The sequence below is a fragment of the Salvia splendens genome, chromosome 10, assembly GCF_004379255.2.
Source record: "Salvia splendens isolate huo1 chromosome 10, SspV2, whole genome shotgun sequence".
NCBI classification, from domain to species: domain Eukaryota; kingdom Viridiplantae; phylum Streptophyta; class Magnoliopsida; order Lamiales; family Lamiaceae; genus Salvia; species Salvia splendens.
In genome coordinates this window covers 20,457,958-20,485,771 of record NC_056041.1, presented here as the reverse complement: position 1 = coordinate 20,485,771, position 27,814 = coordinate 20,457,958, and the positions used below count along the sequence as shown (strand labels likewise).

The following is a 27,814-nucleotide window of genomic DNA, read 5'->3' as shown; positions in this document are numbered from 1 at the left end:
TAATTTAAAATTATTATTATAAGGACCTAACAAAACAAAAAATTGTTAAATAACCTAATGAAATAAAATGCATTAGCACGTACCAGGACGTAGTAAAACAAAATTTATGGAAATAACTATTTAAATAAAATGTATTAATACAATACCTCTATAAAAAAAACGCATATACATAGCAACTCATAAGCCGCTCATGATTTATGAGTAGCTTATAGTATTTTTCTTCTTCTTTTAATATTCAATACAGCAAATAATTATGACGATCATCAAATTTATAAATAACACAAAAATCAAAGGTTAATTGATTGATTAATTTTTCATCTCTTTGAAGTAAAAGGGAGAAAAAAATGAATTGGACTTTCATGTTTCTGCAATTTATAAATTTGATCGATGACCTAGACAGCAATTTTTGAAGTATTAAAAAATACAATAATTTTGAAAAATGCTGACATGATATAAATGTTTATGGTATTACCTAAAGGCAACGATGTATCTATCCCCACACATATTACAACTTATTGCACACTTACTACTAGAGCATGAAAAAGATGAAAACAAAGAGTTCTCATTGAATTTAGGTATTGTATATCACCACACGCATTTATTATAAAAGTAATGCCTCTTTTCTTTGTAGTGGAGTAGTATAGTATGTGCTTATATGGCCAACTACAGAAAAATAGGCTACGAAAAATTGTCCCCAAAAATTAAACACCTTACCAATTATGCTATCAGGAGCTTTTGGCGAAGCGTATTTAGATATCTTATAATAGTAAAATAATTCAATAGCTTCTAAAATGTAATATTTCACAATGTTTGCGTATTTGAGTTGATTATAAACAAGGAGAAAGATAAAGTGGAAAATGAGTATATTAGAAATTAAAAAAAATAGAGTACAACTATATTTTTAATTGATTGTTTCTTATAAGGTCATGAAAAACAAAATGGGGTTGATGAATAATCTTATACTATTTTGCCATGCTAATTAAAAATGTATAAAATCCTAAATATATCATGTTGTTTTAAGGTTCATGCATACACAAATGAAAGATTATCCAGGCATGGAACACAAGGGTTGGTGACTACAAGTGCCCGCTATAAAGTGAAACCATCGATCATTTTTTTAAAAAATGCAAATTCTCCAGTAGCTTGTGGTACTACTATCGTGACTAATATGACTTCTGTTAGTGTCTCCCAAAACAAGCAAAGTCAAGTCTCATCTCTTGGAATGGGACCCTATTCGTAAAGTTTGACAAGAAGATTTGGATATCGTTGTTTTATGTCGTTGCATGGTCCATTTGAAATATCCAGAATAAATTGATCTTTCTAGGCTTGAATCCAAATTGGGATTTTGAAAAAAGGAAACTTTTATGGAAACTTGGTCAATGGACTTGGGGTTGGTGCCATGATTTTCCTTTCTCTCCCAGACAAGTTTTCGAAAAGTTAAATGAGTTAACAAGGAGATGCTCAGACAAAAGACAAAACTCATATAGCTCGAACGAATTGGAGAATAATCTCCATGTTTGACAGCTTTATCTTTGAGTGAGCTTTCTCTTTTTGTGTTGGTGTTGGTATTGGTATGTTTGTTCGTTTTTTTAGGTTGTTGTTGGGACTTTTTATTGGGGTGCCTTGTTTTTGTTTTTGTTTTTGGCTTGGTTGTGTGTTTTTGTTTCTCTTTGTTCTCCGTATCAAGTTCTGGCTCGCCTCCCTTTTAGGCTTGAGCATTTTTATTTATCAATAAAAATATACAAGGTCAGCCAAACACTCTCTAAATTAGGGATAATAAATCATGCGGGTTTCTGAATCTGAACTATTAATGATTGTGTCATTATGAAGTCAACCTGATAACGGCTTAATCCAATAAAGGCAAATATGAATCCAACACGAAGTCGTTAACATTCCGATATAATATGGGTTGACACTACACGATAATAACACAAATCTGATTTACAAGAATAAAATATGATATTACACAATTAAAACATGATACTCTTTTTAATCCACGTTACTTGGGTCACTTCTTTTTTACACTCGCTTTGTAAAAATGATACTCCCTCCATCCCCAAAGAATATTACACTTTGGGTACGACACAAGTTTGAATACAAAAATGGTAAAGTAAGAAAGAGGTAGAGAGAAAAAATAATTAAAGTATTATTAGTTGGTAATGGGTCCCATCATATTAGAGAGAAAAAAGTTTTAAAAATTGGAAAATGCATATTCTTTTGGGACAAAAAGAGTAATAAATAATTAAATTGGATATAGAGTAAATTAAGAGAGAGAATACGTGCATGAAGACTCTTTAGTACATTATTAACCCAATTTACACAATTACTACATTCAAGTATAAATTTTTAACTGAGAGATTTAATTGGTTAAGAATAATTAAATCGGAAATTTTAGTTAAAATCAAAATATTTGGTTACTTTGGATCTAATTAAATCATCAAATTTAATTACTTTATAACTAATTAGATAAAAAGATTTAATTAAATACGGAGATCAAACCATTTAATTACAAGTGGCTAAAATAATAATTCCACACCTTAAAATGAATCATCCCCATCTTTTAAAAGCAGACCCGATTCCTAAAGAAGACTAACCCAACTACTCAAATAAAGATGAGGCCCAGATATTTAAACGAAACCAAGGCCCAACGTGTAAATAGCATCATCTCACAAACATTAGGCTGAAAAAAAATAATCATCGGGCCCAACACATTGAATAATTACTACTATATTTTTTGCTTTCTCTTCTGAGATTAAGGCCATTGGAAACATTCATAGCACAGTTTACTGCCTTTTCTTTGCACGGTTGTTAATATTATGCTCGAACAATTATTCTCCGAAAATCGAACTGTTGCGCGAGTTCTAAAAATTTCGTTTAGATTCCGCAGATTAATGTTTGCATATTATGTTGGATATTTTAGTGTAATTGGATTAATTTGATTGATCAACGTGATTATAATGAGACATCAAATAAGTTGGAAGTGCGGAGTGTACACTTATTTTAATTCCTTATGATTAGACGAGGGTTCGGGGGCAGCGCCCCCGAGTAGTGGGGTCCAAGGGGCGGCAGCCCCTGGCTGGGGTCGATCTTGGAAATTTTTTATTTTCATTAAAGTTGTTGTACAGAAAATTCATACGGAAACGTAATTTCTGAAAGTTGAAGGACTATTTTGTAATTTTCTATTCCCGCTAAAAACTGTTAGAAACAGTTATGAAACGAAGAGACGCGACTCTTCGTTTTCAACCTCTTCTTATGATCAATTTCTGGGTTCAAAGGTGGACAAAATCTACATACGAATATCTTCGAAACCTGAATTGTATCCCATCGAATATTTGTAGAACCGCCAAATTGATTTGATCTGAAAGTGTTTCACGTCTTTCAGGACATCCGATTTATTCACGTTTTGATTAAACTCCCTCACATATTCGTATGTATTATTCTACATTGGCATCAAAGCCGTTGTATGCTTCGGTTCTTATACATTTTCATTTTTAAATTTTGGATTTGTTAAAATTTTTGAGATCGAACCCATGATTCGGGTTTAAAGTGATCTTATGTGTTACTTTCTATCCAATCCAATATTTTAACTTATAAAAAAATAGATTGTCGCAAATAGTAAAGTATTATCAAAGTGATCAAGAGAAAAAAAAAATCATAGCAATTGAAAATTGAAACAAAATACAAGCATATCGCGAATTAGTAGCACACGTGAATCCGACACAATTAAAACGAAAATCTTGCATTTCAAAGGGGTTGAATGACATTCTTTTGTATACCCAAAAAATAAATTCTAAGTAGTTGAAAAAGATAGTATAGATAAACTCAATAACTTTTGAAGCTTCAACCGATGATTGTCTTCGAGAGGAAAAACGTAATGCGGCGTTTAATATGAGTAAATATTAATAACATCTATATTCCATATAACACTAACTTTCAATTTGAGAGAGAATACATGATTATCGTATATACTTCATGTAAGTATATAACCCAAAATTTTAATTATATTTTTATTTTAAATGTTTAACCCATGGGCTAACCCGCAACCCACCCGAGCCAACCCGCATAACCCGCCGATCCGAGCGGGTCAGCCCATATAGCCCTATTTTGTATCTGGGTTGCGATTTTCCGACCCTAACCCTATAATTTTACCGGGTTATTCGGATCAACCGGCGAATTTCGGGCTAGATTGACATCCCTAGTGCACTCTATAGGCTTGTTCAATTTAAAAGATCATATATAATGATTGAATATGTATTTGTGTTTAGTTCATGAGATTGAATCGCAATACTTAATCTTAAATAGATAATCATATGATAATAAGTCACAGTCAACCCCCTTCCAACTAAAATAATTTCACAACTTAATTTAAGATAAATAATTATATAATAATTAGTGAGGGTAATCGAATGACATATTTTTAGTGCCTGACTTTTTTGTGCTTCTGAATTACATAACAAGAACTGCGGGAAATGTCCGGAAAAATGTTGAGTATTGAGCCCTTAAGTTTGGTTTGGGCCTTGCTTAATTTTTTGGGAGGCCCAATACGTTATTTTGGAAAGTGTTTGTTTATGGACCGACAAAGAAACTGATGTTGTTTTGTTTAAATTAATATCATAATCCTTATTTTATCGGACGGAGGGAATAGTTATCTTGATTTTAAATTAATAGGTCTCACTGTCCACTAACTTTACTTTAACTACCTTTCTCCTCATCTCTCTTACTTTACCATACCATTTTCTCCGCTCTCCTACTTTACCAATTTTATCTTGATTCTCGTGCCATCTCATCCGCCCATATTTTTATGGGATAGAGGGAATAGTTATCAACATATCATAATCCTTATTACCAGTCACATTACCTAATTATCTAATTATATGCGAACATTAGTCACAGACGATGCCAATTGTTAAAAATAAAATACGACCCCATTCAATTCAACACAACACAATATGTACATGGTTTAGTCACAGAGAAATGCGTCCATGGAAACAAACTGTGGGCAATTAGTGATCAAATATGTTGTTTTGTTTGGAAGGGTTAGCATGGGCATGTATGTGGTGGGGCATCATCTTAAAACTCAAGAAAAATGTGCAATCTTAACTTAATTCCGTTAAAGCATTTCCAAGGTAAATTGTAAATGGAGAGGTAAAGATAAATAACTACCATATTTACCTCTTCTTCATAAAATTTCATGCTCTAATGGAAAGGATATATGAGGATATATTATATCTTCTTTCATTTTGACAAGTTATCTTTACCTCTTTTAAATAGAAAAAATAAATATTAGTTATTTTTATTTGTCTTTTTAATTTATCTTTTTTTCTTAGAATTCATTACTTTTTAAGAAGGTATAACAAACTTTTTAAGAAGACAAATAAGAAATATACATTTCCCAAACTTTCCCGTTGGAGATGCTCTTGCGACCAAAAAGTAGGCGGTCTATCAAAATTGGTGTTCTATCCATCGGTCAAGCAATAAACAATCATCTAGATAAGGCCTCCACGTGGCACCTTTGATTAGCCAATGACCTTTTCTTCAGTCGTGTTGTCACACGCTTCCCACTATTGACCTTCCTCCACTAATACTATTTAGGTCAAAAGTCAAAACCTTTGGCAATTTCAACGAAAAACAAAAATCAATGAAAAATAAATATACTTTTTTTTTCTATCGAAGTCACGTTTTTAATATTTCATGTTTTCTAGTGCGGTAACATGATGGATTAAATAGGAAAAAAATATATTGTGCTAATTCTCTATGGTAATTGATGGGGTACGTACTAAACAAGCCCAATAGCAGTGACAGCTCGGCCAGCCCAAAGCCCAAGAGTTCAGTTCGGCATTACCAAAGAGTTCGGCCTCAGCCTACAGCTCGGTAAAAGCCAACCAATCAAGCTCTGCTCTCAGGTCGGCATCAAGCTCTACTCTCAGATCGGCAACCAAAGCAGTTCGGTCTCGGTATTCGACCGAACAAGGAGTTAGTGGACCCATACCGGATGTCCAACACACCCACTACCACGTGATGTCAGTTCAGGCCACGATCGTAGGCCATGACCTACGCTTCACCCACGATCTTAGGCCATAACCTACACGACATCCACGACTTAGGGTGGTGACGCAAGCCATGATCTGAGTTCATTATATAAATAGAACTTAGATCTGATAGAAGAGGTTAGAATCTCTCGAGAGAAACAATCATATAGCAAGTCTGTGTTGTAAGCTGTATTTGGCAGATCAAGCAATACAAACCTGCCCCCATTTCTCCCCGTGGACGTAGATTTACCTCAGTAAATCGAACCACGTTAAATTCTCTGTGTCGTGATTTATTTTTACGAGCATTTATCATCATCAATAATTCGCGGAATCATCACTGGCGCCGTCTGTGGGAAGCGAAGAACAAAATTTGTGATAAAGCGAATTTTTGATCCATTTTTTCCACCCAAAAAATGCATACCAGATCGCAGAATACCCGCATTCCTGCCCGTGAGAACCCGGAGGAAGCCAATCCATCCCATAGGTCTGGAAAACAGCCTAGGGATAAATCCACCACCAGTTCTCATGGCGAAGGAACAGGCCGCTCCAAAAATCGTCCCACTGAGTCTTCCCAGCAGCCTGATCTGAATGAGGCTGTCAAGCTGTTCTTGGCTGAGAAGCAGGATGAGTTCTTAGCCTTCCTGCAAAAGAGCCAAGAGCCGAAGACGAAAACGGAGGATTCTCCTTCCTCATCCAGACATGAAAGTCACTACCGCAGTAGTGCCGTGTCTTCCAGGAAGAAGAATCCTCAACCCCGACATATTCCTGATCTTCCTCGGTACCGGAATCACAGGAGAACTCAATCTCCTCCATACCGACGAGATATCGGATTCGCCGTGTACGGAGCACTGAAGACTCCGTTCTCGGACGACATCACCCGAACTCCCCTACCACAGAACTACCGAACTCCGTCGATGACTTACGACGGGCTCGTGGACCCTCACGATTTCCTGGGGCGCTATCAATATAACATGGCGAACCAGGGTCTCAACGAGGTCCACATGTGCAAGCTATTTCCCGAGCTGCTCATCGGGAACGCGAGAAGGTGGTTCGATAGCCTCCCCCAGGGCAGCATCAGATCTTACCGAGATCTAATGGATGCCTTCCACAGGAGGTTCTTTCAGAAAGCGGAAGCCCGAATCACTTCGGCTCAGCTGCTTTCCATTCGTCAAGGTCGCGACGAAAAAATCAGCGACTTTATGACAAGATTCCACAAGGAATGCCTGCAAGTGGACGATCTCAACGATCTGCTTGTCATCTCGGCATTCCAAAATGGAATCCTGCCCGGAGCTCTCTACAGGAAGCTCGTTGAGTGCGGTCCGCAGACAGCTCAGGAAATGTGGGACATTGCGGACCAGTACTCCCGAGCCGATGAGGCAGACCGTCGCAAACGGTCGTTAGACAGCTCATCGTCCCGAGGAGACAGGAGGAATCCCGATCATAGCGATCAGGGACATCCTCGCCGAACTCCTTTTGGCGATCAGGGACATCCTCGCCGAACTCCTTTTGAAAGGATTCAAAGGACTCCGGTGCAAGACAGATTGGGACCCCGTCTCAATCCCGAGAAGCCGCCCGCTCAGTTCGTACCGCTGAACAAGCCGAGAGCGGAAATTTTCGAACTACACTCCGACCTGTTCGAAAAGCCAAAGCGGATGACGAAATCTGCCGCGCGCCGACCCCAGGATAACTACTGCTCCTACCATCAAGACCACGGTCACGATACCGAGGAGTGCAGAAACTTGGCTGCAGGTATCGATGTTCTTGTGAGGGCAGGGACATTGAAAAAATACCAAAGCAAGCAGTCAAAGAAGAATAAGAAGCAGAGAGGTGCGAACTGCGCTCCTCAGGATCCGAAAAGGCAGCCGGATCCCGAAGACGATGACGAGCCGCAATATGATGGAGTAATCCTGACTATTGACGCTCTCCCTGCCGGGAAGACCAAGTCGTCCCTGAAGTCAGAGCGCAGGGGCTCCAATCGAGAGGAGCCAACGCATAAAAGGCTGAAGCAGGACGAAGTGATTACGTTCTCGGATGCTGATCCCGTCCCGGCCATCTCTCCTCACCAAGACGCCATTGTCATCCAAGCCGGAGTGGCAAACAAACTGATCCACAGGGTGTTTGTGGATACAGGAGCGTCAGTCAGCATTCTTTTTAAAGAGTGCTTCGACAAACTAGAAGTGGACCCAGCTCGGCTCAGCCCGGCTCCGCTTCCCCTGAAGAGCTTCGCCCAGGAGGACACCCGCCCTGAAGGTATTATCAGCCTTCCGATCACGGTGGGGAAAGCGCCTACTAGCTCCAGTACGATGATTGAGTTTTTCGTGGTAAAAGCTCGGTCCCCGTACAACGTCATCCTGGGAAGAGACTGGCTCAACACAGTTCGGGCCGTTTGCTCCACCTATCACCTCACCATCAAGATCCCTACTAAAGGAGGGATAGCGGTCATCCGAGGTGACCAAAAAAGAGCAAAGGAATGCCTGCAAATTGCGCTTAGAAGTGCCGAGCAGTCAGATCGGCACCACCAAGCATAGCAATCACAGCAGCCGGAGTCAGAGGCGATGACCGAAGTCATACCGGAGCCGAACTCGATGACAGTTCAGCTGTACGAAGACGATCCATCCCGAACGGTTAAGATCGGCTTCGCGGGAACGCCCCTACTTCGGGAAAAAACCATCCAGCTCCTCAAGGAGTACAAAGACGTCTTTGCATGGTCTCCGTTGGACATGACCGGAGTGCCCCCCGAGGTAATCACTCATCGTTTAAATATTGATCCTTCGGTCCGGCCGATAAAACAGAAGCAAAGACTCTTTGCGGCAGAACGAAGTCAAGTCATCCATGACGAAGTCCGTCAATTATTGAAGGCGGATGTATTATTCGAAGTGAAGTATCCTTCGTGGGTGGCCAATCCTGTCATGATCAAGAAAAAGGAAGGAGGATGGCGGATGTGCATAGATTTCACCGATCTAAATAAGCACTGTCCCAAAGATTGCTATCCCCTTCCGAACATAGATAAAAAAGTAGAAGCTCTGATAGGCTTTGAAATTTTTGTTTTCTTGATCTATACAAAGGATACCATCAGGTTTTAATGGATGAGATTGACGCTTCAAAAACGGCCTTCATTACTGATTTCGGCATTTTCGCTTATAAAAAGATGCCATTCGGTTTAAAGAATGCCGGAGCCACTTATCAAAGGATGGTAGACAAGCTTTTTCGGCACCTGATTGGAAAGGAAGTCGAAGTATATGTTGACGATATAGTCGTCAAGAGCAAAAGCACCTCGGAGTACGAGCACAACCTCAAGTCCACTCTCAACGTGCTCAAGAAAGCCAACCTCAAACTTAATCCCCAAAAGTGTACCTTTTTGGTAGATTCGGGAAAGTTTCTGGGTTGTTGGGTTTCAAAAGACGGACTCAAGGCAAACCCCTCAAAAGTTCAAGTCGTTCAGAACATGGCAATGCCGAAGTCCATACATGACGTGCAAAGGCTAACCGGATGTCTAGCCGCACTGAGTCGATTCCTTTCCCAAGCAGCCGAAAAGCAACTGCCGTTCTTCAAGGTGTTGAAAAAGGCACCAAAGTTCGAGTGGGGAGCCGAGCAGAAAAAGGCCTTTGACGAGCTCAAAAGTTATCTAGCCGAGCTTCCTATTCTCTCTGCTCCAGCCGAAGCCGAAGTACTATTCTTATACTTAGCGGCATCGGATCAAACCATCAGCGCGGTGCTTGTACGAGAAGAAGGCCTAAAGCAGTTTCCCATCTACTTTACAAGCCGAGCATTAAGAGGTCCAGAAACAAGGTATCAACCTCTGGAAAAAATTGCTCTGGCGTTAGTAAATGCAGCAAGGAGACTGCGGCCATACTTCTATGCTCACAAGGTATGCGTCTTAACCGATCTACCTCTTCGGCAAGTTTTGACCAAGCCAGAAGCATCGGGCAGAATCGCCAAGTGGGCTATAGAGTTGGGAGAGCACACAATCGAATATCTACCTCGGAAAGCCATCAAGGGACAAGCCTTGGCAGATTTTCTTGCAGAAGCGAAGTTCGATCAAGCAATTCCTATTATTGCCGAACAGAAGAATTCTGCCAATGCCGAACTAGCACAACCCTTGGAATCCGAAGTAGAGCCGCCGGACTGCTGGAGCGGATTCGTAGATGGAGCTTCAAACAAGATGGGAAGTGGAGCTGGTATTTTACTTGTCGCTCCCGACGGACACGAGGTAACCTACTCACTTCGTTTCCTATTCCCCACTACTAATAATGAAGCCGAGTACGAAGCCCTCCTGGCCGGACTCCAGTTAGCGCAAAGTCTACTCGTCAAATCTCTCAAAGTCCATTGTGATTCACAAGTCATAGTAAATCACATGTTGGGTACAAGTGAAGCCCGTGACGAGAGAATGAAGAAGTATTTGGACAAAGCGCAAAGCATCAGCCGAAGTTTCTCCTATTTTCGGATAATCCGCATTCCCAGAGCGGAAAATAGCCGAGCAGATACCTTAAGTAAGTTGGCCTCAGATCCGAGCTCAAAGGCGGAAGAATTAATGCATCGAAGCATTGATGAAGCCGAGGTACATTCTGTATCCAGCTCGCCGAACTGGATGACGCCGATCTTGCAGTATCTGGATCAAGGACAATTGCCCGAGGATAAGAGAGAAGCTCGGAAGATCACGTGCCGAGCTCTTCGGTACGAACTTCATGAAGGAGTCCTCTTTAGAAAGTCTTACCTCCAGCCGTTATTGCGGTGCGTAGGACCAGAAGAGACGGACTACATCCTCAGAGAAGTTCATGAAGGATCGTGCGGTAGCCACATCGGAGCCAGAGCTTTAGCTAAAAAAGTTCTGAGATGGGGATATTATTGGCCAACCATGGTACAAGAGGCAGTGCAGCTCGTCAAGAAGTGTACGAAGTGCCAAATTCATGCAAATGTCCCAAGGATGCCGCAGACCGATCTATACACTATGCAAAGCCCTTGGCCTTTCATGCAATGGGGCATAGACATAGTGGGACCACTTCCTCAAGCTCCTCGGCAAATGAAATTCCTTATCGTTGCCGTGGACTACTTCACGAAGTGGGTGGAGGCTGAACCATTAGCTACGATAACGAGCTCAAAGGCATTGGACTTCGTCTGGAAGAACATAGTGTGCCGATTTGGCATACCCCACATCCTCATCTCGGATAATGGGACTCAGTTCACCGACAAGACGTTCAAGAATTGGTGCCAAGAGCTGAACATACAACAGCGGTTCACTTCGGTCTCCCATCCCCAAGCAAACGGACAAACGGAAGTAACGAACCGGATTCTGGTGAAAGGGTTGAAAGCTCGGTTAGAACAAGCCAAAGGACAATGGGTAGAAAATCTCCCTCAAGTCCTATGGTCCTACCGAACTACACCCAAAACCTCCAACGGTGAAACTCCGTATAGTCTGGTGTACGGCACTGAAGCCGTAATTCCGGTGGAGATCGGCGTACCCAGTCCCCGAACTCTAAATTTCTCCTCAGAAATGAATGACGACGGACTGAGAGCAGAACTAGATCTCGCCGAAGAAAGAAGAGAATTGGCGTGCATAAAAGCAGCCAAGTATAAGGAGCAAGTAGCCCGGTATTATAACCAAAGGGTGAAAAAGCTTCAATTTCAAGTGGGAGATCTCGTCTTGAGAAACAACGAAGTAAGCCGAGCAGAAAAGCTGGGCAAACTCGAACCCACATGGGAGGGTCCATATCGGGTGTCAGAAGTCCTCGGCAAAGGGTCTTATAAATTGACTCACATGTCAGGAGAACAAGTACCCCGAACATGGCACGTCTCCAACCTCAAGAAGTTCCACTTGTAAGAGACAAGTCCGGTCAGTCCGTCTCGTGTCTAGTTCGGTCATAGGGGTATGTGTTTTTATTTGTTTGTTTTTTACTTGCACCTTTTACTTGTCGTTTTATAAAAAGTTTAAAGTTTTTTCTTTCGTCTTTTTCATTTTTTCTCTATGTGTTTTGTCCCTATGTGCTTGTCGTCTCTTACAAATGGTACCAAGGTATATCGTTCTTTAAAGACTGATCCCCTTTTTAGATCGATTATTAAAGACTATTGTGAGTCCAAGCTTCTAAGGAGGATATAAGACCACAATTCAGCTTAACAAGCAGTCCGTCTGAAACGAACTGCAATAAGCCAACGATTGTGAGTCCAAGCTTCCAAGGAGGATACAAGACCGCAATTCAGCTTAACAAGCACTTCGTCTGATACGAACTGCAATAAGGGAAAGTCCGATCCACGCGATAAACCTCGCCGAATTAGGACGACCAAGTTCGGTCAAAGAAGTTTACCTCATAAGACCGGGGATGACCATGTCTAGTCAAAGAGGTTTACTGCATAAGACCACTTCGGTTAACTGGGAAAGTCCGATCCACGCGATAAAACTCGCCGAATTAGGACAAGGGAAAGTTCGATCCCGGCGACAAAAATCGCAAAATTAGAACACAAACCAAGTCCGGTCAAAGATGTTTATTTCATCAGACCAAAGACGAGTCCGGTCGAAGATGTTTATTTCATCAGACCAAAGACGAGTTCGGTCAAAGGTGTTTATTTCATCAGACCAAAGACGAGTCCGGTCAAAGATGTTTATTTCATCAGACCAAGGACCAAGTCCGGTCAAAGAAGTTTACTTCATAAGACCGAGGACAAGTACGATGAAATTTTTTCGCTAAGCTGTAAATACAGTGTTAGAAGCGAAAACAAAATTTCATTTATCAAATCTTGTTCGGCATACAACTCCGCTACCCTACAAAATGGCGTTACGCTATTACAAAGGACTATTCTACCGTCCAGGGTTGCTGAAGTTAAGCCACCTATCTGCAAAATCCTCTGGAAGCCGAGTTCGGTTGTTCCGAGCAGATGAAGAATAAGCAGGTCGACGAGATGCTATCCTCGACCCAACGCCTCTTCCCCGAGCCCGAGAAGTCCTAACACCTCGGCGATGAAGAGTCTCTGCAATAAGCATCTGCTGATCTTGCTCGCTCATAGTCACAACTCCTCGGCGAATTTCAGTCCGTCCCCGTCTTGACGATTCCGGTTGCTCCTGAGCCCGTTCTCGTCTTGACGTTTCCGGCTGTTCCGGAGTTCGTTGTTGGCTGGGAGTAGGATTTTGAACAAGGGAACCAGAGGTTTGATCTGGAGTGCGAGCATCTGTTGGCACGATATGCCGAAGGAATCTTTCTATGGAGGGGCGCCGAGAAAGAACAATGTCGTACCGAGAAGCCCAGCGCCGTAATGATTTCACAACTTGTTGGCAAGCCGAGCTCTCCAGCGCATTGTTCCTCCGGAGTACAAGATATTCCTCCCACAGTTCGTCAACTCGACTTTGAACATCTGAGATGGTCAATCCCCCGCGCACACGGATGTAATCCTCGTACGCAGTCCTCTCAGCAATGGTCGTATTCAGCTCGGCCTCCAGATCCTTCTTATCGGACTCTAAGTCCTTATTATCGGCCTCCAGCTTCACTAAACGAGCCAGAAGCTCGTCATTCTTCGTCTGATCGGCTATAGCTCTTCTCTCAGCTTCGTCTAAAGCCGAAGAGTACAGCCGTTTCCAGTGAAGTATCTCCATCTCCTTGAGTACAAAGCAGCTATATTAGTTCGGCAGCTGTACCGAGCAGATAGTAAAATACAACAGGAGTAAAGGCGAGTACGCAAAGCTATACGAAGACAAGTGTAGAGAATTTTTCATTCACAAGGAAAATTTTTTACACTAAGGCTTCAAGGCCATTTTACAAGGAAGAAACTAGACTAAGAGAAGGGAGACGAAATCATACTCCGCCAGCTTCGTCTCCGGCTCCTCGGTCTGGTACAGCTTCTTTCTCTTGGGCTACCTCAGCCTCGGCCTCGCTTCCTGCCGGCCTCGCCTCCGCCTCCTGATCGGCTTCCTCCTCCGGATGCCCGGCCCGCTCGACTTCGGCCTCCGGCTCCAGCGGCTCGGCCTCACCCTCTCCGTTGTAAGTCGAAGCGGGTGAAACGGGCCCCACGGAGGCAAAGATAGCCTCCAGGTTCTCGTCCCGATCAGCTCGACAACTCCGGACTCGGTCTGCAGAAAGCAGGACCGAGGATGAAGCGAGCTCCTCAAGGAGCGGCAGATTCTGAAGCCGAGCAGCTATCTCTCGGCTGTACAGAGGCAGCACGACGTCGGGCCCCTGCTCGCCCTTATCGGCAATTAGCCTTACCAGACTACCGACAAAGGCCGAGAACTGGCTGCTCAAAAAGAGTCTCTCCGTGTAGGCACGGAGACCCTCTCCTTGGGCAACCACGGCGGCAGCATCCCTCCGTTTCGTCTGCTCTCGCTGGATGACGAGCTGGTTTTTGGCAAACTGAGCTTCATCCTGGGCCGAAATCCTAGCAGCCCTGGCTTTCTCAAAGTTTGCCTCAGCCTGCTCGGCCCGGTGACAAGCAGCCGCCAATTTCCTCTGCATCTCGGCATAGTCGTTGGACGCTTTGGAGAGTTCGACGGCGACGAGCTTGGAGAGCATATCATTCCTCTGAAAATGGATAAGGAAAAAAGTTAACAGAGGGCACCAAAAATACAAGACAAGCCAAGCCAAGGAATCAAGAAGACAATTCACCTCGGCGAAGTCCGTGGGCCATAAAAATGGCTCACAGATATGCTCCGAAGGAGGCGCCAAGACCACGTCTTTCTCTGGCGCCCTTGGGGGCTTCTGGGTCTTCCCCTTCTTGCTTGCCGAAGTCGACTCCGGCTTCTTTGGACCCGAAGAGGTCTTTTGCCTCTTCGGATTCTTCTCGGCATCAGGCGCCGAGCTGGTAGCCTTCTCTCTCTCCGGCTCCACAAGCTCGGAGGACTTTCTGATAGCCTTATTCAACATGAACACTGCCAAAAAGCAAGAAAGCAAAGTCAGATTTTCTTCGTTAAAGCAGTAGAGCATAAAGATAAAGAGAAATCCTCACCCTCGGCCTCTTCGTCCGAAGACGAGATGTCGAACACGACGTCGCCCTTGACGAGCTCAGACTCCGTGTATTGTTTCCTAACTATGGGAATCTTGTTGAGCTCGCCATCGAGCTCGTCCAACGGTTCAGGCCGAGGGTGACGGATAACGGACTCCGGCCCTCTCCAGGGAAAACTAGGAGCCGCGGTCCTATCATAGTAGAAGAAGCGATTTTGCCACTTCGGCCACTTCGTTTTACAAAAGGCCCTAAAGGGCTGTAAAGGGATCAAGTAAAACCAAGACCCCTTCCTCTTAAATTGAAAGAATTTAAGGATCGCCTTCAAAGACAAATCCCTTCCTAACCTACGGAGTTCGGCAGCGAAGGCCGACAAGTGCCTCCAAGAGTTCGGAGTCACCTGGCCTAAAGGAAGCTGAAAAAAATCTAGTAAATCTATAAAGGCAGAAGGGAGGGGGAAACGAAGCCCGCATTCTAAGCAGGCCTCGTACACGGTGACGTAACCCTCCGGCGGGGAGTCAGCCCTGTGATCACCGTCAGGTACCACCGCCTTCCCCCCAGGAAAAGAGTATTTTTCGTAAAGGGATATCACAGTATCCTTACTCAAGATACTGTGAAAATACTCTACGGTCTTCTCCCCGGATTCTTTCCGGCTAGAAGACCCCTTACCCCCTTTCCTAACGCTACCCGACTCCGAAGAAGAAGAAGAAGACATTTTTCTTACTTTTTGAAGGTGAAGGTAGTCTGAAGAAATTTTTGAAAGCGGAAGGAAATTTTTCACGCAGAAGATAGAGAGTGCAGAAGAAGCCAATAGCAAAGGTGTTCAAATGATGAAGAAAGACGGTATTTATCAGATTTGGAAAAGATTTCAAATCATCGCACCGTTTCATATCCCACCTTTTCAGGATTCAACGGCCGGATTTTACTGTCGCATTTAATGCCGCATTTAATGCAGTCACGCGCAGGGCACGTCCCCTGACTTCAGCCTCCCCCGTACCCTTTTCCAGAATGCCGAAGTGACTCGCTTCGCCGAAATGAATCACTTCGCTTTTCGGGGGGGGTAGTGATGGGGTACGTACTAAACAAGCCCAATAGCAGTGACAGCTCGGCCAGCCCAAAGCCCAAGAGTTCAGTTCGGCATTACCAAAGAGTTCGGCCTCAGCCTACAGCTCGGTAAAAGCCAACCAATCAAGCTCTGCTCTCAGGTCGGCATCAAGCTCTACTCTCAGATCGGCAACCAAAGCAGTTCGGTCTCGGTATTCGACCGAACAAGGAGTTAGTGGACCCATACCGGATGTCCAACACACCCACTACCACGTGATGTCAGTTCAGGCCACGATCGTAGGCCATGACCTACGCTTCACCCACGATCTTAGGCCATAACCTACACGACATCCACGACTTAGGGTGGTGACGCAAGCCATGATCTGAGTTCATTATATAAATAGAACTTAGATCTGATAGAAGAGGTTAGAATCTCTCGAGAGAAACAATCATATAGCAAGTCTGTGTTGTAAGCTGTATTTGGCAGATCAAGCAATACAAACCTGCCCCCATTTCTCCCCGTGGACGTAGATTTACCTCAGTAAATCGAACCACGTTAAATTCTCTGTGTCGTGATTTATTTTTACGAGCATTTATCATCATCAATAATTCGCGGAATCATCAGTAATAATATCATGAATATGAGTGAAATGATAAATTTTCATTATACTTGGAAAGAATTATGAATTATCTGTCCTACAAAAATAATACTCCTACTAAAACAAAGAGAATATACAATTCAGCATGCCCTATACTTTCTCAAATAAGCAATTAAATATAAATGATAGAATCCTCAAATCTTTGGCATCATATACTATCAATCAGTGTATATAATATGTGGTATTCGTTTTGCAAGATTGTATCTTAAAATTAAATTTATAGTGTGTTTAGTTCACGATATTCAATTCTACAATTCTATCTTAGATGAATAATGATGGAATAATTAGTGATAGGTAACCCTTTATAATTAAAATAATCTACCAACTCTATCTTAAATTATATTTTAATATTATAGACGTGAGCATGTGCACTTGTATAGTTGTATTTAGAGCATCCGCAATGGACGTCCCGATTAATTTTTTTTTCCGAAAATTATATAAATACTGCTCGTTGAATTTCATTTCATTCGCTCCACTTGTATTAACGAGTATCTCTCTCTAAATACTTTTCTTTCGAAGATAAATGGAGCACCACTATAGTGATTCCCCCGCCACGAGCGAGTCACAGGGACCGATCTTTCCCGTTGGCGGAAGTACCCCAATGTCCGCCACGATGTCCGGAATGGCGGGGATGATGCCCCAACCCCAAATGACAGCGGGGATGATGCCCGTGTACTACAACATGTACCCACCTTGGTATGAGATGATACCTCAAATGCCCGGGGTGAGTGCCGGAATGACCCCAATGCCGGGGATGATGCCGCCCCAGATGCCTGGGATGATGATGCGGGGCTCGCCTGTCACTGCGGGGGGAAGTATGCAGGGGGTCCCCCAATCACCGGTGGACAATGTCTATTGCCCATATATAGATTTACTGTCGACGGACAGCGCCCCGAGTACTCCTCTCGAGACTCAGTTCACTGGCATCGAGACGTTCTCGATGGAGGAGTTGAGGCTATCTCCTATCCGGGATTTTCCCACAGACGCACCAACGGCGACAGGGAGGAGGGGGAGGACAGGGAGAGGGAGGGGCATGGGACGGGGCACTACCTCGCCTGCGGAGGGGTACGATGGTGAGGCGGGGGCCGCTGAGGGGGGAGGGATCTAGCGGGAAAAAGAGGATTGTCTGGAGCACAGAGGAGTGCATCGCGCTTGCGAAGGCGTGGATCAGTATAGTGGAGGATCCATATATCGGGGCTAACCAGCATATCGACAGGATGTGGTGGCGCATTAGCCAAAGCTACCTTCAATTCAAACCGCCAGGGGGGAAGCCTTACAATGGAGAGCAATGCCGGAAACAGTGGGAGCGGCTGAAGAGACAGCTCAGTCGATTGACCGGCATTTACACAAACAACCTCCGCTCGGCAACCATCGGCATGTCTGCCGAGGATGTGAAGCTTCTGTCTCACCATCAGTTCAAAGACGTTGCGGCGTGCTTCGGGGAATTCAAATATTGAGATGTGTATCTTGTGGTGCAGACTTCGGCTAAGTTTACTGCAGGTGTTGAATTTGGCTGGCCGAAGCGGATGAAGATCAGCGCCTCCGAGGAGTACAGTAGCAGTGTTGGTTCCCACGAACTCCCCCCGCCGAGGCAGAGTTCCCGACACCTTAATCGTCGGCCCGCCGCCGTCGCCCGGTGAGGCAAAAGTCCGCGGCGCGAATGGCGAGTGGAAACGCCAGCGGGTCCGCCGAGGCCCAAACGGCAGCTCCTACCCAAAACGATCCCGAGCTCCCCTCACTCGCCCGAGTCGCGCAACATGAAACTCTGTTACGTGCAATGGTTTTTTTTTTTTTTTTTTAAAATTAACTTCATATATTTATATCATATATATGAAGGAGGAAATTACAAATCAACTCCTATAACAAGGAGGAAAGACAAATTACGCCACCCAGGGTTCGAACTCGAGACCTCCAGGATGGACGCGGTATCCAGCACCCTTTACCGCTAGGCCAAGGGGCTTGGATTCTGTTACGTGCAATGGTTGAATGGTGGACATTGACCGATCGCCATTACAGGTCATCGCTGAAGGATATCATCAACAGTATGCGGCGCGATTTGGGGTTGGGAGACATGGCGGAGAGTGGCGACGAGGGGACTACCGACGGAGACGACGAGGGTATTGGCGGCGGGGAATCCGAGGAGTGAGACAACAGTTTTTTTAACTACGTAATTTTTTTTAGAGGGAACATCTTTTTTCTCCACGAACTTTGCCAAAGTATCATTTTAGGTCCGTGAACTTTGAAAATATCATTTGAGGTACACCAACTATAGATTAATATCATTTAAAGTACTTTTTACTATTTCCAAGTTTTTTTGGACGAAAATACCCTCAATACCTTAAAGTGTATATATTTTAAATAAATTTATCATATACTCATATTTTTTTTATAAATATCTTTACAATATATTTTTGACAAATTTTCTAAATATAATTTGACCTTAAATATTATCACTTAGTTTCGTGACATGCAAGTAAAATTGATTCTTCAATTTTTTATATTAATTTTTTTAAAAGTGAATAAATAACTTTTATTTAATAATAAAAAATTAAATAAAGATCTTTTCTTGCATGTATGTTTTTTTACTATGTATGTTTTTTTACTATGTATAAATTTATTAAAAATATTATGTATGTTTTTTTACTATGTATGTTTTTTTAAATAAAGTGGTTGCAATTTCTCCGTATTTGTGTCAAAAATTTAATTACGTAAATTGTTTAATTTGGTGAATTTATGAATTTTTTTTATTGTGGGAAGTCCGTCGGGATGTCCTTGGGGATGTCTGCCATTATGCAGTGGAATGTCCTTATGACGTGGTAGTGCAGTGAGAAGTCCTTATGACGTGGCAGAAGGTGTTTTTGGGACGTCTGCGAGGATGTCTGCCGGGACATCCGCACTACTGTGGACGCCCTTGGAGGAAGTAGCGAAGAAAATTCAAAATCATATGAAAGGCATGGCCCCACCATCTCTCTCTACGACTTTCTATCTCTACAACTATCTTATCCCCAACTCAACTCAACCCAACCCAACCCAACCCTTAACCGCCAATTCAACTTCTTCTTCTTCTTCCCCAATTTAAGCTTACCAATTCTTCCCACTTTCTTCATCTTCAGTTTCAACCATTCACTTTCAGTCATGAATTCCAGCTCCGAACAAGCTATTATTCATTCCGACGATTTGTTCGATTGCTTGCCGGACGACGTCGTATTGTCGATTTTCGGCAAATTGCAAGACGCGAAATCGCTGTGCCTGTCCATGTCCACCTGCAAGCGCTTCCGATCCATCGCCCCACAGGTCGATCGAATCTTCCTCCCTATCCCTCCGAAGAAGTCCGACGCCAAGGATTCCGATCAGAAGAGTTCGTTCAAAAACCTGGTGATCCGAGCGTTGACGACGCCCTTCCTTCTGATTTCTCAGATGATCAAATTGAAGCCCAAGCCCGAGGAGAATAATGACCTAGATTTCTACTCCTGCTACGTCCCCAACGAGATACTGAAGAATTTCCAGGGAATCCGCGGCCTCCATCTCCGCCTGCCCTGCCACGGGAATCAGAAGCATAATCCGTCCAGAAATGGTAAGAATTCGACGACGTTGCTGAAATGGAGAGCTGAATTCGGGCGGGAGCTGCACAGCTGCGTGATTTTGGGGGCGAAATCGTGGTCGGAGAAGGGTAGGGTTGAATCGAGCGGAGAAGAGGCGCCGTCGCGGGTGATGGCGGACGACGAGCTGAAGCTGCGGATCGTGTGGACGATATCGTGCTTGATCGCTGCGTCGGCGAGGCATTACCTGATGCAGGAGACGGTGAAGGGGCTGAGGATGATCGAGAGTGTGGTGGTGTCGGATGAGAGCGATCAAGGGAGGTTGTGTATGAACAAGGAGCAGATTGAGGAGATTCGCCGATCGAGCAAGGCGAAAGGGGACGATGAGACGACGGTGGAGAGTAGGAGCAGAGTGCCGGCGCTGAGGATGAAGATGTGGTATTTGGATCGGCTGGAGGTGCCGGGCTCGGGCAAGGTCATGGAGGGGGCGACGCTCGTGGTTATAAAGCCGGCTGTTGGGGGAGAGGACGAGGCGAGGAAGGGGAGCCCGGGCCGGAGCGATGCTGAGATGGTGGCGGACGCTTTTGAAGGGGAAGGGGAAGGGGAAGGGAAGGTGATGGCTGAAGCAGTTAGGAAACTCATGGTTGCCAAGAAATGCTATGTTTTGGAGATGAATTCGTTTTAACACATTATATTACTTTGTATTGAATTATTTTTTCTTGGGAGTTAATAAGAGATTCAGATTTCACACATTCTTGTCATGCATTCTTGCATCAAACAGAAACAGGAGCAATACAATCAAGTGCATTTAAACATTTATCTTCAACAGAAAAAGGGAATCCTAACTAGAATTCTTACATTCTTCAAGTCTTTTTCATCTCTTTATCTATATGTTTCAATCAAAAATCTGCGTGTTATGGTTAAAAGAGGATTTATAAATTGAGTTCTTGGCTGGAAATGAGTATGCAGATCAGCTGATGATGAGGATAGACATGAGCAGAACACCTTGCTATAGAAATAAGGATATAGACATAGACATAGACATATCCAGAAAGAATTGATATGCTGAGGATCTGATTGTGAGCAACAAATGAGCTATCTTCTCTCTCGTCTTCGTTTTTATCCCCTCTCCCTAATTTCTTTATCAAATTATCTATTCCCAATTCCTCTCTCTACCACATCCTTTACGTTCCCAAGCACTTCTTTATCATATTCTCCATTCCCAATTCTCTACCCATTTCTTTAAGTTCCCAAATTCACAACAACGTTGCTTTTTTCTACAATTGATGAAAACCAATTTCTTGGAAAAATTATCAAATAGACAGGTATGTGTTTATCAAGATCTCAAAATCATTGAAGATTATACATACTTAATCCGAAATATGGCGCAAGGCAAATTGACAGAAAAAAGCACAAATTTATGGAGAATTTTGGACGAATTGAAGTCTATGTTTGGGACGTCCTATTATCTTATTGAATTTCTGCGGTATTTTAAATTTCAATTGACTCTGCAATTATCTTCCTCACTCTTTCTGATGTAGCTAATATAAGTGAGAACATGATTCTTTTATGTAGCTTTTAAGTTTTGACCGTGAAAAAAAAATGAAGAAGCAAGCGAGAGGAGAATAGCGACGGCGCCGTTGCTGTGTGAATTAAGAATGTTGTTGTATAGAGAGGAATTGAAGATGGTGAATTTGATAAAGAAATGATGGAGCGAAAAAAAGTACTCCACTATGGGGAGGATGACAAAAAAGAGGCCCTCGACATATCCAATCCACATTTTGTTTATTTATTTGAGGGAACATCATTTTAGGTCCATGAACTTTGCCAAAGTATCATTTTAGGTCCGTAAACTTTGAAAATCTTATTTTAGGTCCGTGAACTTTGAGTTAGTATCATTTTAGGTCCTTTTTACTATTTCCAAGTTTTTTTGGACGAAAATACCCTCAATACCTTAAAATATATATATTTTTAATAAATTTATCATATACTCATATTTTTTTATAAATATCTTTACAATATATTTTTATCAAATTTTCTAAATATAATTTGACCTTAAATATTATCACTTAATTTTGTGACATGCAAGTAAAATTGCTTCTTCAATTTTTTATATTAATTTTTTTAAAAATTGAATAAAGAACTTTTCTTTAATAATAAAAAAATTGAATAAAGATCTTTTTATAAATATATTTACAATATATTTTTGACAAATTTTCTAAATATAATTTGACCTTCAATATTATAATTTAATTTTGTGACATGCAAGAAAAGATCTTTATTCAATTTTTTATTATTAGAGAAAAGTTATTTATTCAATTTAAAAAAAATTAATATAAAAAATTGAAGAAGCAATTTTACTTGCATGTCACAAAATTAAGTGATAATATTTAAGGTCAAATTATATTTAGAAAATTTGACAAAAATATATTGTAAAGATATTTATAAAAAAATATGAGTATATGATAAATTTATTAAAAATATATATATTTTAAGGTATTGAGGGTATTTTCGTCCAAAAAACTTGGAAATAGTAAAAAGGACCTAAAATGAAACTAACTCAAAGTTCACGGACCTAAAATAAGATTTTCAAAGTTCACGGACCTAAAATGATACTTTGGCAAAGTTCATAGACTTAAAATGATGTTCCCTCTATTTATTTATATTTGACTTTTTCATTTATTTTTGGAAATAGAAAAAATATCCAGGAAGTAAATTAGTCTACTGTTATACACAACGTTCCCATGGATGAAGAAGAAGAAGAAAATGAAAATGACAAATTCCTGATATAGCTTAAGCAAGAAGGAAAATAAATATATGAAATATAACGCTTTTAAAGTATTTATTGTATTGATATAAGTGCTCATAATGGAGCAATCTAAACATAGGCAGCCAGAGACTTATCCATTAATAAGTGTAGGTATAAATATAAAGAATAAAGTCATGCGGCCACATTATGGCCAGTCATAAATTAATTATATAATAAAAAAAATTAATTTTTTTTTCAAATTTTTGGTTTAATACTACTTGATTTTACTTTTATATCATCTTTATTATATGTTGCTCAACATGTTAGTGTTGCTCTTTCGTAGTTTTTGCTAAACTTATTACTACTGTAATTTCTTGATTGTTGCTCAACGTATACAGTAATTCGTGATATTAATGCGTTTTACGTAATGGAATTCAAAGATAAGTATCAACTCACAAGTCCATTCACACACATATAAGTTTATATCGGTAATTCTAATTTTTTTATACATGTAAATGGACTAAATTAACTCTTTATGGTCGGCCACATTATGGCCATTTAGCATCACTCATATATAAATTAGACTTGTCCCTATTTGGTTGTCTTGCATACTCCATATTGAAATTAGATACTCTTGGGATGCATTTATAAATTAGACGCTTGTAGTAGGACAACTAAAAAAGAAATTAATCACTTGCGATGAGACGTATGGAATATGATTTAGGTAAACTTTAAACTTTTCGTACAAATATGAAACAAATGTGTAACATTTTGTATGAGCCGTGTAATTGTCCCGCAATTGAAAGATATGAAAATAAGAATCACTAATTTATTTCCTCGCCCACTCCATCATAGCAAGGACATTAGTATTTTGTTAATATTCTCTAAAATGAGATTTTAGTAATTTTATTTTTATTTCAAAATTTTAAACATCAATATTAGAACAACTTGTAATAATATAACATGCATATGTAATTTGTATAGTTATTTCTGAACGCTATGCCTTTTGCTCGCCATATTTTAAATTTGAACTATTTCAAACACCAGCATTTGAAAAAGAAACTTAAACCAAAGTTCAAACTTTGTGTATTTTATTTCGAGTTTTTAAAAAAAGTTCACACTTTGTGTATTGTATTCTGATTTTTTTTAAAAATGTGTGCAAAATTAGAATTCATCTACACTTTATATTATTCTCATAAATAAATAAATAAATAAATAAAATGATGTTGCTGCTAAAATAAGAGGCGAATTTGGTCGAGCGTCAACACAAGAAGAATCGGTTTCCAATTCACGCGTCTCCTCAAACCTTTTCCCAATTTCATCAAATCAGTTGCGTCAACGGATTTCTCTTGAAAAATAAAAGAAAACCTCGAAATGGATAAGAAAGTTGGGAAATTCTTCGATTCCGTCGGAAGCTTTTTCACCGGCGCCGACGTGATTCCCTGGTGCGATTCCGACATCGTAGCTGTAAGTATTGATATCACTTGCTCTCGAACGTCGTTAGTGAGAGGTTTTTAGCTGGATATGATGGATTAATTGTGAATTTACTAGGGTTTTAGGAGGTATCGGAGTCATGAATTAGTCTTCGAGAAGGAGACGGACTTGGTATATTAGTATAACCGCGTTGGAGGCGAAATTGTGATTGATTTGGTTGAGAGATCATGTACAAATCAATCAATGATCTTAGAATTTGCATTTAAAGCGGGAGATGTGAATGGATGTTGCAGTTGTGTGAAGTACTACTCTCTACTGGTGTTCCTTGCCTTGCAATGTGGTTAAAACTGTTATCATTAACTGTTGATATACTGTTTTGAGTTGCATTTAGTTGCTTGATTGGGCAATCCTGCACTTGGCTCACTTTGAGGTTGGATTAAAGCGAACCATTACTTCAATCTTGAAGGGAAGAATGAAGATCATAGGGGAATTTATCCTAATTTTCTACTATTAGCTAGTTCCACAGCAGAAAAAACCCTTACAACTAGAAGTTTTATTTGAAGCAAAAAAATCTCCCTTATTTCACTACCCGAGTTTACACCTTAAATTTGTACTAATTTAGTATGGAATAAATGGTGTTGTTGTATTAAAATGAAAAATAGCTAAGTTATTCTGAATACTTTCTTGCTCGTCTTCGAGTCTCAGGAGTCAAGTTGACTGTTTCAGCATGATTTTTTGGATAAGATGGAGGTGGTCTAGTTTATTACTGTTTTATTCTTTATTTTTCTATTTTTGTAATCAGATTGGCCAGTAGGCTGCGGGTAGTATGCCTGCCAAGTTCATATTACAGTATGTTGCAATATCTTCTTAGTTTACATAGATTTTGTTTCTGTTCACCCTTGGCCCTCCTGTATAAAACTTTACATTATAGTTGCAGCTGTATTGATGAATATCTTCACGTTAGCATCCACAAACTACCTCAAGGTAATTTGTACTGTGTCTAGCCCTCTTGTAGATTAGATGGCTGTAGGGGTATACATCAACTCTGAACGTCATTTTGTGTTCTGGCGGTTTTGAGAAGTAGTGAATGAATATGCGCTGGAAGTTTATGAAGTGTTCAATTAACTTATGTTGTTTGCTTCTTAGATTCAAATAGATTGCAGATGGAGATTAGGATGTTGATCTTTGAATCTCATTTCATTGTATGTTGAAGACTTTTTTGCACGCGTAGTTGTATTACAGTGTGATATATTGTTCCAAATCTATTGGTCTAGGCTTCTAATTCTGGTGTCTGCTCTAAATGTATTCTAAGCTGTACCTCTACATGTATTCGTTTCTTGCTGTTTTCTGAAGCATATCTCTGAGCATTACATCTCTACAGGCCTGTGAACGTGAGGTTGCTGAAGCAGAGAAAGGTTCCTCTGATAAGCTAAAAAGCGAAAGCATCATGCGCTTGTCTTGGGCCCTGGTTCACTCTAAAAGACCAGAAGATGTACAACGTGGAATAGCTATGCTTGAAGGTTATATAGAAGAGTCCATCTTTGCTCTCTCTCTCTCCCCCCTGTGTGTTAGAAAGCATATTTCGTTGTACCTCAAAGAAATTTTATTCCTTCATCACTGCCTTGTGCTTTTATTATTTCTTATTTAATGTCTTCTGCTGACCATCGTGTATTTGCTCACATTGTTCTTCCTGAGTGTGTAAAATTAGGCTTCATAACGTCGACTGATGAAACTTATTTCCTGCAGTTTCTCAAGCTGGCTCTAACACCCCCCTGCAAGAGAGGGAAAGGGTGTATCTTCTGGCTGTTGGATACTTTAGAAATGCGGAATACTCTAGGAGCAGGCAGATTGTTGATCGCTGCTTGGAGGTTAGAATTCTTCTAAACAATCATACTTGAAATACGGTTGTGTATTAGACGGCATTGAATGCATTCAGTTGAGCTCGTATTATTTCATCCTCCATTAACTTCTAGTTTGGCATGCCGTATTGTTATATACTCCCTCCGTCCCATTCAAGATGACCATCTTTCCTTTTTTGTTTGTCCCAATCAAGATGGCCACTTTCCAATTTTGGAAATAACCTCCTCTCTCCTCATTAAATATTTACTACCTTTTTTCTCTCTACTTTATTCCACCTGACAACACTTTCTAAAATCTCATGCCACTCAAGAATGTGGCCATCTTGAGTGGGACAGAGGGAGTAACTGGTAGATTATAAAGTAAAATTTGGTTGGAAAATACAGATTGCACCTGACTGGAAGCAGGCCTTGACCCTGAAGAAAGCCATTGAGGATAAAATTACAAAAGGTAAAGCCTCGTGTTGTTTGTATTGCTTAATCGTATGAACTCCCAACAAAACTATGCTGCACCAAATTCTTAAAAATGTGTTAATAAATGGAATTTTTGATATAGATGGAGTAATTGGCATTGGGATTGCTGCAACTGCTGTTGGACTTGTGGCTGGTGGTATTGCAGCTGCGTTTTCAGCTCGCAAGAAGTGAAAAACATGAAGAAGTTGATGACGATGATAGCAATGCTATGTGAGTTTTAAAGGTCCTTTCCTTCTACAGAAGTTCTATTGTAAATTTGGAATTAATCTTTATTTCCATGTTCATTACTGAATTAATGGCTATGCATATTTATCTTGATACTATGACAACCCAAAAGAATTGATCCTTATCAAATGCTCTTTAGGATGCAAGGCTATTTTAAATGATTGCAATATTTTGGTTTGAACTTTCATATTCTGTTGTTTTCTTATTTAATCTTTTCAATAGTGAGTGAAATTATTTGTAAGGGGAGTGATCAATTGTTAACTCACTATCTAATTGCTAACTGTAACTAATTTAACACCATATGATTTTAGGAATTAGTGGTCTAAAATTTGTCACGTGTGATTTTTATTTTTATTAATTAAATCGAAATAGATAAAAAAACCTACCAAATTAGGGCTTTGGATGAAATTGTCAATATAGTGTTTTGAAAATATCAATCTAATGCTTTAAGAATGTCAAAACATTGCTTATGTCAATGCATTGATTTAAGAATGACATTCTACATATATTATATTGACATATTTTATTTACTATGTTGTCATTTTTTGTTGTACGAAAAAATTGAAATTTTTTAAAATTATTTTCAAATCTTGATATCGGAACATATGCAAGTGAGATCTCGTTAGAATCCTTATGAAATTATCTTTAATTTGACATATGTTGTGCGAAAAAATAATTTAAATCGAGAAAGTTATATGCGTTTTAAAGTTATGTGATATTTTTCAAAGGTTAGTTACAACTAATTTGTTATAAATTGACATTAATACTTTTATTGACGTTTTTTATTAATTTAATTATATTTAACAATTAAGTATTAAGTTAGTAATATAACACTCTCCTCTTTGTAAATACTCATATACGCATGGAAAATTAATACTCCTTCCGT

The 27,814-nt window shown here is 40.8% G+C and overlaps 2 protein-coding genes across 2 annotated transcripts; both read left to right on the top strand.

Annotated features, from left to right (window-relative positions):
* Window positions 1–19,655: 19,655 nt before the first annotated feature.
* On the top strand, window positions 19,656–20,940 carry LOC121753401 (F-box protein AUF2-like). Its single transcript, XM_042148692.1, has one exon. It carries the CDS (start codon window positions 19,787–19,789, stop codon window positions 20,873–20,875), a length of 1,089 nt encoding a protein of 362 aa, XP_042004626.1. The 5' UTR covers window positions 19,656–19,786; the 3' UTR covers window positions 20,876–20,940.
* A 3,236-nt stretch (window positions 20,941–24,176) lies between these two features.
* Window positions 24,177–27,026, top strand: LOC121753219 (mitochondrial fission 1 protein A-like). The gene is made up of 5 exons (XM_042148430.1): window positions 24,177–24,406; window positions 25,755–25,893; window positions 26,120–26,241; window positions 26,617–26,680; window positions 26,786–27,026. Exons 1-5 carry the CDS (start codon window positions 24,314–24,316, stop codon window positions 26,872–26,874), a joined length of 507 nt encoding a protein of 168 aa, XP_042004364.1. The 5' UTR covers window positions 24,177–24,313; the 3' UTR covers window positions 26,875–27,026.
* The last annotated feature ends 788 nt before the right edge of the window (window positions 27,027–27,814 follow it).

Coding starts and splice junctions, on each gene's coding strand:
- LOC121753401 (XM_042148692.1), top strand. CDS start 19,787: ATGAATTCCAGCTCCGAACAAGCTATTATTCATTCCGACGATTTGTTC.
- LOC121753219 (XM_042148430.1), top strand. CDS start 24,314: ATGGATAAGAAAGTTGGGAAATTCTTCGATTCCGTCGGAAGCTTTTTC. Junction 25,894..26,119: donor TGGAATAGCTATGCTTGAAG/GTTATATAGAAG, acceptor TATTTCCTGCAG/TTTCTCAAGCTGGCTCTAAC. Junction 26,681..26,785: donor TGAGGATAAAATTACAAAAG/GTAAAGCCTCGT, acceptor TTTTTGATATAG/ATGGAGTAATTGGCATTGGG.